Raw genomic sequence first — 14,144 nt, 5'->3', positions numbered from 1 at the left:
CCGTAGCAAACAAAATGATTAGCCGTAAACAATTGGCGCGCGGTGTCTTGAGAATACCTCCTCTTCTTCTCCGCTATAACCTTTGAGAAGCTCTCCCATCCCGATGCATTGGGGAATAATCTTCACTTGTCGCTGAGGAGTAAATGGGTGTTTTATGGGCGCATAGACCAAGTGGGAGCGCTAGACGATGACGCCTCGAGGAGTTATCTTAATTGAGACAACTTCTTATCCTTACCCATATATTCACGCCATAATCATTCGCTTCTCCTAACCCCAGAGCCAATATTCCAGAAGATTTGCAAATGCATTCCCCATGCAAATCATTTGCCACTCCGGGTGGCTTCTTGAGAACCAAACGCAAACATCACAGACTCAGGAGATTGCTAATGTCACGTGCAATTTGATATATTGCACACCTATTTTCGCACCGTCTTCAGCAATTCACTAAAGCTCCTTTAAGAAAGTTCTTCTTGTCAAAATTGCGGAACGTATTAAATAAAGTTGTGCACATTACGAAATTCAAGAGAAAAAATTGATTTGGAATGAAATTGCGGAATTCTGTCTTTATTTTAGCTTTCCATCGACGTTTCGACTTTAAAAAAAAACGTTCTTCAGGTCATTAACTGACCCAAACGTAAAACGTTTTTTTTTATTAGTATTTATGAATTTAATCGTTTTTCCAAGTTTCAAATGAATCAAACTCACGCAAAAGAGACCAAAATGCAAAAGCACCGAGACCATAAATACCGTGATAAAAGAGCCATGTTTCAATGTTTCAGGTAGACGCGAAAGGGTTAAATGAAAAAAAAATCTTTTAAAAATTAAATAAAGAGAGGCACAGCTTTCAGTTAGGTTTGTTAGAACCTGCCAAGAAAAATCATAAATCACACCAACATTACGGAAAAAACAAGCAAAAATTAAAGACGAAATTATGCAAAACTACTCAGAATTTTCTCAGCTAGCCTAAATGAAAAAAATCAGTTTGGATTCTCTTATAAATCTTCTAAACTCCTATAGAACTTATGTATATTAAATGCCTGATATGTATGGTATATACATATGTATAATGAAAGCCTCAGAATGAATAGCCTCCTTTTCATTTAATTACAAGCTTACCTTTACTTCATTTTCTACAGCAAAATAGGTATGTAATGTATATAGTTTTACATATATATTACCTAATCGTCTGTGGTTTATCAATTTACGCAGGTCTCTGTTAATAAAACAGCAATTTGAGACGTTTTCTTCTGTATATACCTTTCGATATCACTTGAAAATCAGCACAAGAGCTTCTTCCCTGTGCGAAGTCAATTGACTCGAATTACCAATGAACTCTATTGTTCTCCTATTTCCACCTTTTCTGGTTCACAGTGGTCGTATAGCCATTGCGGAGTTGGGTATTGAAAAGTGATTAAGAAATAACAATGTCTTGGGGAAACACCATCTGACAGGGTGCAATATTTATAGTTTTGATTCTCTCTTTTTCCAGCCATCAGATAAGAGAAAAAAGAGCTTTTCCCATACCCAAGTCACCGCTTTGGGTTCTTTTCTTTCTTTTCTTCTTGAATTGTCCGTCCATTTAGTGGCGGGACTTTTTTTTCTTGTCTTGTGGGATTTTTAATCATTGCTCTAGAAAAAATATTTTAAATTGTCTCTAAGTCATTCCCACAGTCACATGTGGCGATTAAGAGAGTATGGAGAGGTGATTTAATTAAAATTCCAATAAATTACCTCACCCTCCCCCTCTTGTGTGCCCACGACGACCAGAAGCCCGGGAAACAGGAAAGAGAGATAGACAAAATTTGCAAGGTGTTTGACCCCCGTATAGTATCCCTCATAAATAACACACATCTCGTGGCATTAGAGATTATGTTGCGCCATCGAGAGGCCACTTCGGGCCCCTTGCCAGAAGAGGCAAAAGGAGGAAAGAGCAAATAAATTGGCGATTGAACTGCCCACTTTGGCCAAGCTCCGATCTCAGCGTCATCACGCGAAAGATGTTTAAGCGCCTGTATTGTTGGAGCACCTCGCATCCACGCACACGAGATTTTCGTCCAACTGGCCACTCCATGGCCACAACCAACCGGCCCCAACGCACTTGACATTGCGACTGGTCAGTACTGATGCTATTTCAGGCTTTCCTCTTCGCATCGCCTCCAACCAGCCTCTAGCGTTCGAATCTCTTTCTCATCTCTTCATATATTGTGGCAGGTTTAAATGGGAAAAGTGACAATGTCATCAGGATTATCTCACATATCCCGAGACAAATAGCATCCCAGGCTATACAATATACATATATGCACATATATGTAGCTAGAAATGAAAAACACCTTCGCATATCTGTCTTCCTTTGATAGACTCACCACGTTCGGGCACAACATACAATTTCGCGCGCAAGCATTTGATAAGCATGGTGAGAAATGGAAAACGAGGCTAAATTCACCCGAGTCAATCAAAACTAATTAGTTTCACCCATTTCTACTTTGCTGCTATTCCTTTTTAGAGCCCCAAAGGCACTAGTTCAATCTACAGCAACTAGTTTTTCCTAACAGGAATGTCACTCTCTTACGAAATGGAATTTGGGTCGAGGCAGTTTATTTGGAATCTTCAATGGGATTTTTGCATAATTTATTCCTTATTTTAATACCTGTGTTAATGTCTTTTCAAAATTTGTCTCTTTTATACAGTTTTTTGTCATCTGATATTTCCTTTTATTTCTTTTAAAATCTTTCTCTATACAGTTTTGAAAAATACGTTAAACACAGACTCTGTGAGAAGCTAGACAGAAGAGAAGTTTAAAAAAAGAAGAATTTTATTCTATTTTTTGAAGGAAATAAATTAAAGATAAAAGAAAAATAATTTTAAAGAATTATCTCTTAAGAATTTCTCACTCATTTATATTTTAGGTTTTCTTTTTAAAGAAAAATCTCAATTTTTGTGTTAATTTGGGTTTATTTTCAATTTGCAAAATGAATAGACTCCTTTGAAGGCATTTGTACAAACAATTAAACTAATTCAAAGATTTTCAAGAAGATTGTATGTATTAATTTAGCCTAAAGAGAATTCTTTGCATGTGAGGAAATTTATGTTTATACTGAACGAATTTTCACTGTGATATTCCCAGTTACATTTTGCCTGTGAATTCTTCGTCGTACAAGTAGTAAAAGCTAGATATGCAAATACATTAAATTATTGTTTGCCATTTAACGACAAATTCCACCATTTCTGCTTTTTTATGTGTCCCAATTTCGAATCTATTCTTTCTATGTTCTTGTGTAACTTTTAAGCCTAATTTTATTTCCCGCATCTTAAGCACAATTTTTATTGATTGTAATTTGAATATCTCTCAAATGGCGAATTAATTAGCTTCACATCCATAGCATGAAGCACTTCAAAGTCAAGGTTAATCCAATAAGTAGGAGCATTTATATTTAATTATCCTACGAAATTGTATATCGTGTGAAATTCAGCTTTGAAGTACATTATTGAATGCATTTTGATGTGTACAATGTCTCAAAGGGTGTAATTCTGTCAATGATTCAATTAGCAACATTCAAAGCACCTTGAAAATATTTTACACACATATAATCCCAATTATATTGTGGATCTCTTATCTTGTGGTAGGTACAAACATTGTTAATCTATGAGCATGATCTTGGAGGATGGAAAACGAGAAAAACTACTTACATTCTGCTATAGCATGCTGATTGTGCGTGCAAGAGGGGTTTTAGAAGAAAAAAGAAAATGAGACATGTACAAAAGGAAAAGGGTAGAAAAGGAACGGGTTGAAAATGTAAGCGATACCTTCAATTAAATATTTCCTGTAAAATGCCAATTAAAGAAGATTTAGAGATGCATAGCATAAGCAGGGAGTGCAAATGCGATTGAGATTTGCATGAATTGCAATTGAATGGCTCCTCTTCTTCGATCGTGGCTGTGTGTTTGCCATTTACGAATTACCATCAATAAGTAAAGTAAGAAAAGAAGCAGAAGAGATGGGATTTATTTGTCACACAAAATGAATAAATTCATTAAGCATCGCGAGCAATTTGCAGTAAGTAATTAATTTTAATTGAAATTGATTTAATGAGAACGTGAACTTGTTGAGATTATGTAAGATATTTCCTTTTGATTTATTATGTATTTTTATGCATTTCGTGTTAAAAGAAGTTTAATATGAATGTTTGAACTTTAAATGTTTTTCTCATAAAATAAAGCTGAGCAACTATTTCAGGCATTCATCTGTAATTTGCTCCCTAAATACGTTGAGAAAGGCATGGGAGGAATATATATGATAATTGTGTCTCCACCCTTCCTTATTGCATGACAATTTTCCCAATATCCCGGGAGAAGAGAAATCAGACAGGATAATTGCATAGTTGAGTGTGGCAAAAGAAAACATCCTGCCACTTTGTCCGACATAAATGCTGTAATGATACATCCCCTATATGATTCTACTTAAGATTCCACAGCATGACCTTGACAATCATTTATCGCCGACGAAAAAAATATCCCCGTGAGGAGAAATCAGTTATCGGGATTACATGCAATTTGTCCCAATTATCCAATACCTCGGGATCATCGCAATTTATTGGTTTTTCTTCAACTTTTCACCTGACGCGTCTGCAAAATAAATTCCTAAGAAGATCAGATACCAACTTCTTGTTTAATTTACTACTACTGTTTCCACGCATTTTTTGCTATGAATTCTCTCTGTCTATTGTCGTATATGTATCATTGCTTATGTAGAGTATATAATAGGGGCTATTAAGTAACTTATTCGAGGGTAAAATGTAAAATCTTAGAATTCTTATTGAATTCTATTTCTAAAAGTTTAATCTTACTCTTCTTACTCTAAAATATGAATATGTATACTAAAAAAAAACAGTGGTCCGTATTCTAGAGTCAAGATTTAAATGTCTTACTTTCTTTATTGCAAATTCAAAATTAAGTGTTTCAAGATCAAAATTTCCAAGACCTCAGAAGCAATTTAAAGATCATTACTAAAAAACAACCTTTTAGAGATTAGCAAAAAAAACCGGATATGTTTTGTACTCAAACACTTAAACCACGCCCCTTCTGAGTTAAATCATGGAAGCACAGACGCATATGCTCTATGCAATTGCATAAGACAAGCTGTAATAATCGTGATTTTGTACAATTCTTTGTCATTTGTTTAATACAATTGAGAAAAAAAAGTATTCGACTTTTCTTATTTGTTTTTCATTCTACTCATTCCACTAAATCTTCTGGTTTGTCTGCTCAAAAGCGATAATTAAGCGAATAAAAATGAATAGGATTCACCAAAGAAATAAATCTTTTTTTTTATAAAATTCATGTAAAAAATCAATCTTAAGCAAAATCATTCTTTTGAAATGAATTTTATAACAAAAATATTTTTCATTAATTAATCTCAAGATTATTAAGATTAATTAATCTTTAACAAAAAAAGAGAACTTGGGAACCTCTTAAGATGCAAAAAGCAAATCATGGGAACAATTGCAAGTCAAGAAACGATCATCTCGATTGACAATCGAGTTTTCCCTTTTAGTTGTGAGAGCTATCAAGCATAGATAGACACTCACAGGGTGGATGCATTTTTCTCACTCTGCAATGTCGAAGAGGAACTCGTTTATATTGTTATGTGGCTGTCAGCCCCCGATCTTCAAGTCTCCCCATCATTGCTATAAGGTGCTTGTATATTTATCGATGATTGTCGCATAGAGTTATAAATGCTGCATTTAACGTAAAAGTGCCATTGCATGTGAGATGCACTTTGGAGGGAGCGACACATTGCACGACAAGGAGGCAGTCAAGGAGGTCTTTGGTACCTCACAACCTCCCCCCATACCCCCACTCCCCTTCGCCCCGTCTCCGGGCCCATTGCAATCCATTTGGGGGCAAAACTCTTGTGAGATCCGGAGGAATGTGCTCTGGCCATTTCGCGCTTTGATAAATGGTTTCGAGGAATTTTTGCATTTAATGAGGCAATCTGTTTTCTTCACTTCCATCCTCAACTTTTGTATTGTTGCCAATGTGTGTGCACCGTGTGGAGATGGTAGAAAAATTATTATTTATTGTAATCTCACGGAGATAGTGCAAAAAGGAAGAGGTGCGATAACATATGGGTTCAATTGATGTGCCAACTTTATCCTTACTCTACAGAAGAAAAAAAAGACACCACACTGTCGCCATGTAGGAAGTAAAGGAAAGCCCCACAGTCGAGGTGTTTGCTGGCAGACGCCCGGAATCAGGTATAGAGAAGGGGGTTCCCAAGAAAACCGTGTGGCACAATTGGAGAGGAGAAAAGATTACAGAGTGTGATTAAGCTTTGGCTTTTATAAATTGTCTGATTTTAATCACAATGTTTCCCTCTTAAGGTCCCATCAAACAAAAAAAAGCGCACCATCGTCAGTAAAGAAAAAGTCTTACACCAAACTCCATAATCTCGATGCTCCAGGATAATTTATAATGTATTCCACTCATCTACCGCGCGCGGTTGCGAATTGATAATGCTCGGATGCGAGTTATATGTATAGAGAATATCTTGTCTTGTCTTGACCACATCATAAAGTGGTCAGTAGCCCTCTCTTTTGCGGTGGGATGAGCACAAGGAATCCGGTCGACCTGAGTTCAATTCACTTTTTACCAGACGCATCTTCATGTGCAATTTTTCACTGATGCATATGCTTCACGAGAGAACTCACCTTTCGTGTTTTGAGTTCTCACAGCTCTACTTTTTATCATATATATGTACGTTTATATGTATGTACTGTACATAAGTACCTATGTCTTGTTATGCTCTCCTATGCCCAAGAGAAAATATATTCCAATTCGCTCTATCGACAACATAAATTAACACCGCGATTCTCCTATATATGTACGTACACATAGTAGAACTAAAAGCGTGTTTTGCTCCTCTGCAATATCTCGGTGTTTTAATTTTCAAAATAAGATGAATGGCCAGTGGAAGTTTTCACACAAGTACCACCTCTGGCCACGTTCAAGGGAATCTTGGTGTGGTAAAAGGATTACATGAGACATAACAAATTTACTACCCCAGGCAAGGTATTCCTTCACTTATATTTAGATTCACGATAGAACTCGTTTAGGATTTTTTTTCTTTATATGGAAAGTGGCATAAGATCATTGCTTTGACTATAGATATTCCTTTCACTTGAAACATTAAAAATGCTTGAATTATGATGCATTCCATAGAAAATGAAAGTAATTAGTATTTTATGAACTTTGTCGCAAAATTCATAATAAAATCTGTTATGTATCGATAGTATTAGGACTTTATGAGAAATAAAACTATTTTATTTTAATTTAAAATTTTGAAACTAAAACAGAACAAAACAACGGATGAATGTTCTCAATTTTAGAAATTAGCATCCCACAGAAATTCGTCAAAAAGCTCCAATTTTAAATAAAAGAATTTAAAAGACAAAATGATATACAAATCACATAAAAAAAATAATACATAATTTATTGACCCCAATAATGTCGCAAAGTATTTCATTGATGTCTCATTTCTATTTTCATCTTCCTATTTTTTTGCAAAATCCTACACATATAGCACTAAAATGAAAAGAAAATATATGGCAGCCATTAGGCATCAATATTGTGATTCACGGTGGTGCCGTAAAAAAGAGGCACAATAAAAGAGCACGACGGAGTTCATGGTAGAAAAGTTAGACTCAAACTCTCGAAGAAGAAGTTCCTCCACTATTAATCGATTTAGTACCATTTTCACGATATTTCGAGCAAGTTATCTCATAAATATTGCAAATGTGTGTAAAAAAAAAAGTGCGAAAATTTTATTGGGTTATTAACTTTATGATCCACCATTATTCCCCTAATTGCTTTGTGCTATGATATCTATTGGATTTCTATCTTGCAGATTTTGCTTTAAACTTTCATTTTCAAAAGCTCACCCTCGACTTGGTGATGAAAATTTTATGCAATGCATAAATTTCAATCGGTAGACTTTGTGTTTATGTTATTTTATGGGTTAATTGAATTTAATATTTCATGGAAGAAAAAGCTTCAATGGTCGATAGATTTATCAACGAGTCAACAGTTTTTGCAACATTTTAAATGAAAAGAGGAATATAAAAGAACTCTCAACATCAATTTACCAAAATGTAATAGTATACATAGTATATAATGTAATATATTCCCATAATTACCATCATATAACATAATACCAGGTGAATACAAAATAGGTTTTGAGTCTAGACTTTCGTGACGTGACCTGTAATTGATAAATCAATTAATCATCTCTCTGATGTTCAATTTGACGCAAGATTGTCTTACAGATTATTTACAGGGCGACGTTAAAAACGGATGGGTATGGGAATGGAGATGTTTGGGAGCTTAAATTCAAAAATCGATTGGTGGTTACTGTGTGTACTTTTGCTTGTACGAGTTACGTGTATAGATAAGTTCGTGCACACCGAAAGTTTTCCATACGTTTCCCCATGAATTTCATTCCGAGGAAATAAATTGAAAAACATGACAAACTACCACCTCCTTGTGCGGAGAGGAAACTCACCTTGTGCTGAGACCAATCTCATGAGAGCCAGAGTTAAGACGGCACAGAGGGCGAATTTGAGCAGCAGTGGAGGCGCCATGTCTTGGATATTTTGTCGCAATTACCCTGGGAACGTGCGAGGAGGTGAAAAGTGTCCCTGGGCGGGAACGAGATTCTTGTTTGTGTGCTTTCAGGCCGCCGCCAATTTGGGGTGTTCTGTAAATAAATTACAAGAGAAAAAGGCATGTTTTGTAAATACGACAATTTCAATGAGTTTACTGTTTTTTTGCCATTTCCCCATTTTGTATGTTTTTCATTGGAATTTTGTATATTTTTGCAAAATGTGAAAAATTGTTTTACATACAGGGTGAAAAAAATTAATATTTTTTCTCGCATAACTCTTTATGCAATAATAATATTAATAATAATTATTTTTATTGATTTTGTTTACTGACTGTTATTCTTTTCTCAAATAGTAATCAATTTATGACTAATTTTGTATGACATAAAAATCATAAAAAAACTCAAAAAGCTTTTTTTGTTCTTCACACCCTGTGCTTTTTATTTGAATGCTTTTGATTCATTAATTTTGTGTATTTTGAGTTCATTTCGCTGGTTGATCAGAAAAAATATCAGTTGCATGAGAAATGATACAAAATATGTTTTTTTTTGGAAAATGAAAAAAAAGAAACATTTTCATCAACCCACAAAATATCTTGGTGCAAAATGTCAAACATGATGGGAATAACACGAGGATATGAGGCTCCATCAATTGTAAAGCCATGAGAGCCAATTTATTGGGGGGAATGGGTGTCGATGCGCTCTGGTGATTTTTGATGAAAAATCATTTTGATTAGATGAATTAATGTCGCGGTCCATGAAGTGGCACCCACGACATGACACAGCCAGATTCCACACAAAATGTTTAATTTATTGCATGTTGCCAAAGCATCAAAGTTGATTCATTGATGCAGTTTTTTTTTGGGTCACTCTCACAGAGTTATAAGTCATCCTCCCGAAATGATGCTTTATTTGTTTACCGGGGTGGATGAGATCAGTATAAATAATTCAATACTCGCAGAATTAGTGTGATGTTCCTCACGCAGAACATGACATGATCGCCTGAAGAAAATAATGAAGTGTGTGTCTAGTTTAGAAGTTGAGCAAAAAGTATTAAAAAAAAATCCGAGAGTGGGATCAGCACGAGATTGAATTGTAATTCCCAAAGAGGAGCTAATTTTATCGCTTGCGTATTAAAAGCAAATTGTATTTTTTTGTTCAACTCATGCTCTGCATTTTTTTGCTCGGCGTATAATTGACTTGTCATAAAAGTTAATTCCAATTGGTACGCAAAGTGGCCAAACGGTCAGAATCAAATTAGCATACCTGACAATGCAGTCATGTTTGGTCTGTTGTTTGCAATTTTATTTAAATTTTATTAAAATATTTTAACACGAAAATCGTTGGTAGGTACATACACCCCACGCGCGTTTTCTATTTCAATCACCCCGCTCTTCCAACCACTCACGCGATAAAATTGAATGAAAGATCCGCCCAAACAGCTTCAAAGTTTTATGATTTTTCCAAAGGGGATGTTTGCATAAAGAAAAATAAATATTTCATCTCATAAAACATTTTTCATTTCCTTTTTTTCACTCTGTGATAGTCAAGACCAATGCAATAAGATTGCATTTTATTGAAATCATAGTCTAGTTGTGAAGTGAATTTAGTCAATAAATCAGAAATTATTATTTTTCAGTGATTCAAAGAAGCTTTTTTTAATTTGATTTATTGATAAATAACATTCTCAGAATTAATCAAAATTTCAATTATTAACTTTATTGATATACATATGTAGGTAACATTTCCAAATAATAAATATATTAGTAGGCATGTATGTATGTATATAAATTAATTGCGTTGTGTAGCAAATATTTGATTAAAAGGTGAAAATATGTTATTTTGTATTTAAATAGTTTATAATGAAATTCTCCGTTAATAAATATAAAAACTCCGTTTATGATGATAAAAATTGTTTGAAGGAGAACTAATAAATTGCATAGGGATGGCAATAATTTAGAAAAAACGTATAAAAAAAATCTTTTCAATTTTAGATATTTAAAAATAAACTTCGATTGTAGGTCAAGGTCACAAAATATAAAATTTTAATGAAGTTAGATTTTTTTATATAGAACTTGGTGTTGTATTTGATAACTATTTTCTAATAATCTACCAGGACTAAATCATTTCATTAAATAACTAAAATATTTTTCATTCATATTTTAACAGAAGACGATCTATTCTTATGGTCAAAATGTAGGTATTTTTAGATAAATTTTTTAAATTTAAAATTCATTAAAATCGGTTAAGAAATCACTTTTAACGGCTGTTGACTAATAATGCCCTGCAGCTCTTAATTAAAATCCTTTAAATTTTGTGCAAAGGTCTAAACATTCTTTCTTCAATCGAATCAATTTGACGTTCTTTAAAAATAAAATTACTGGCATTTTTTAATGAGAAATCGGATTAAGAAAAATACCTACGCGAAAATTCTGAAAACATTTATTATTATTTCTTTAAAACTTGACATAAACCTACAAATTAAAAATACCTTTAGAATACACCCATTTATTATAAAAGGCTTAATTTTGCTAATATTTATTATTCTCCGTCTTACTGACCATAATTAAACTTCATCCAGGAGTAGCTCATGTCTCCTTAATCCTCGTCGGGGATCGCATTATAAATCGTTTTATGAAGATGGATTTTTAATGAACTTATTAAAACAAATGATTAATCATGTGAAATATCAACGCAACATAAGCCCCATTCTCTTTGGCTTTCATTCCATCTTGTCCGGTGCAGCATGGCAAGTGAGGTATTAATGAAGAGATACATGATGGGACAATGTATAAGTATAGATGGGCTTGTAGGTAGGAAAAGTCGCATCCCATACTTTAGAGAAGCATCCATGGTGGCATAAGAAGGAGGACCAAAGGGGGGTTTTAAAAAGCGATGATTCACGATGACATTCAACATCTATCTGCTCCTGTAATCTCTCTTTACGCACTATTGCAAGGTGGAATTGAGAGGAGATTTCTTTGGACAACAAAACGATGTTACCGTCCAATTGGTGCGTCCTCTGCGGCGGAGCGACAAGTACCACCATTGTACTATTATATGCCTGTAAACTGTCGCTTTTGTATCCATTTTACATGAGTCGCCAGAAGGAAGGGGCATGGCGACTCCACTCAAATGCCAATCTCATCTTCGTGGGGAGTGCAATTTTTTTCATTTGATACTTCGCACATAGAGAAAAAATAAAGTATACACGTGGAGGCACCCAACGGGAAAAAAGCTCCCCGTATGGGGGCATTCTTCCCATGCTTCTTCTACGAAGAAAAATCCCCAAGTAAAGGCACATCTTGATTGAAAAGGCGATATTGGGGACAAACACATGTCAAGGAGTGTGTCACAGTACATTTATTCCCTCTCGTTCATCCTCCTCCCAGACACATACTGCTTAGGGTATGTGCTAGATGAGAAGAAGACGAACATGCTGGAGGAATTTTTTAATTGCAAATCTTCAACACTTTGCCATTAATGAGGCTACTCTGGCGTTGGTATGAAGGGTCAAGGCCTCGCGCAGACAAGCTTCAAAGTGAAATAAAAAAAAGTGAAGTTTTCGTTTTCATTTCAGTCACGACTCATCAACATTATGTCATTAATTATTCGTAGCACATAGGTATTTGCTAAGATTTTAATTTATGTGCTTCCTTCCTCGTAGCTTTCCCAAATGGAATTTTCTTCTGAAAAACTGAGAATTTAATTTGATGAAGAATTGAATTGAAATTTCGCGCGTAGAAAATATAAGTTTTGTATGAATAACACGGGTCAGTAACCAAAAGCTCATAGCCTGACAAATTGCAGACAATTTCCAAGTCATATTTATCTTTCAGAATTATCTCCATGAACACTAATACCGCTCACAGTGTGACATCATTGATTGTAGCGCCAAAGGGCTATCAGGTGCAATAGTGCAAGATGCACTCTAATGACTATTTTGATTGTATGACCATTTGAATGCATTTGATTCCGAGTATGTAGTTCATTATTCCCCGATGGAGTGTTTTGTTTGAACCTCTGTGATGCCACAGTTTAAATTGCATTTGATCATGCAAATCATACAGACAGATGTACCAAATTGAAATACTTAAATAATTAATTTTCTAATTGATTTTGACAAACAATTGAGAGCATGTGAATGATCCCTTAGCTTCTATTGTTTGCTAAACTTTTGGGGCTAATTCAGTCAAAGGTGATAAAAAATTTACCTTGATTTTCCTCCCACTAATCTCAATCGCATTGCATAAAACTCATCATTTATGTTTATTCTAAAAGTTTCAAAAAGACATTTAATTAACACTCTGCCGAAAGCTCCTAAAAAGAAATGCCATAAATTCCATAAATATTTATTACACTCAATATTGAATTGATAAAAAGGAAATAAAACAGGCTTTTTTTAGCACAGATAAATTCTTTTCCACGCGCCAATTTATGTTCATTTGGACATACTCCTACAATCTTAATTAAGTCATTTTGCCAAATTCTCTGGGTGTGGCATATTATTGAGCTGAAATTGATTGAATATTCGAAGAATCATTCAAGAGCTTCTCTCTCCAATATTTATTCACCTTCAATCACGAGACACCGACAAATCATCCACGCAAAATGCTGGTTATTAATTCCAAAGTGCTGGACATAAGGCTGGGAAAGAAGAGAGACGCGATTTACTTATACTATCGACTAATCCAATTACCATGTTTAAAGGAACGTGCGATAGCTTTAAGTAAAAGGAGCGATTTAGTGACTAATCACATTCAGCAGAATATTTATGTAAATTTCAATAGAAACATTTTCATGTGAAAATACTCCGAGGGAGAGATTATCCGCCTCGTGTTTTGTCATTGCGTCCGAGATTATTTCTCATTCTGACCATCCGTTGGTGGCAATGTAGAAGAAGAAGAAGAAAAAGAGAGAAGAATGAAGCCCCCCTTTTTGCGCAAAAAGCCTCACAGTTCTTGCGATATTGGGAGCGCGAAAAAAAAAATAAAAGCGCGGAGAAAAAACATTATACATGGAGTGACCGCAAGACCGTTAGCAGCAACAGAAAGTCGTTAAGTTGTCAAATTGAATACGAGAATGCTTTTAATAAATATCCATTTAATGCTGTTTGGCTACAAAACAAACGCACAATGTAGGCGCACCGTGTGTCCCTGAACTCTCCCTTGAAATTTTATCTAAGAGACGTCAGCAAAAAATAGACACCCAAATAGATTTACACATCCCATGCTGAAAAATGTCGAGCTTAAAAAGCTCTGGCATTTTATCTATACTACGTGTCGGCCATTAAGAAGGGACCGATAGCACAATGGGACTACATTAATTTCTAACCATGCTCAACGTCACAAACATCTTCACCCAGCGAGAATGAGAGCTCGGCAAGGAGCTCAATAAAATGTTCTATGCGTTCTACGAGAGACATAATATGCAGCAGTGGTGTGTGGCATGTTGTTATAATGAAAATCACCCTCAGAGGTGACTTAAA

At 34.9% G+C, this 14,144-nt stretch overlaps 3 protein-coding genes across 6 annotated transcripts in view; 2 read left to right on the top strand and 1 right to left on the bottom strand.

The window, feature by feature from the left end:
- The window catches only part of LOC129797635 (cytochrome P450 6A1-like), a 690,618-nt gene that overhangs the window by 295,387 nt on the left and 381,087 nt on the right, over positions 1–14,144 (top strand). The window lies entirely within an intron of this gene.
- LOC129797630 (cytochrome P450 6a9-like) overlaps positions 1–14,144 on the top strand; it is a 667,408-nt gene that overhangs the window by 272,177 nt on the left and 381,087 nt on the right. The gene's annotated exons all lie outside the window — the stretch shown is intronic.
- LOC129797426 (mucin-2) overlaps positions 1–14,144 on the bottom strand; it is a 37,106-nt gene that overhangs the window by 7,083 nt on the left and 15,879 nt on the right. For both annotated transcript variants that reach the window (XM_055839966.1, XM_055839967.1), the window contains exon 2: positions 8,558–8,752. In XM_055839966.1, coding sequence (XP_055695941.1) covers positions 8,558–8,636 — 79 coding nt within the window. In that variant the 5' untranslated portion in view covers positions 8,637–8,752. The remainder of the gene's footprint in view (positions 1–8,557; positions 8,753–14,144) is intronic.

Source organism: Lutzomyia longipalpis, chromosome 1, assembly GCF_024334085.1.
Source record: "Lutzomyia longipalpis isolate SR_M1_2022 chromosome 1, ASM2433408v1".
In the NCBI taxonomy this organism is placed as follows: domain Eukaryota; kingdom Metazoa; phylum Arthropoda; class Insecta; order Diptera; family Psychodidae; genus Lutzomyia; species Lutzomyia longipalpis.
This window is presented reverse-complemented; position numbering and strand designations above follow the sequence as displayed.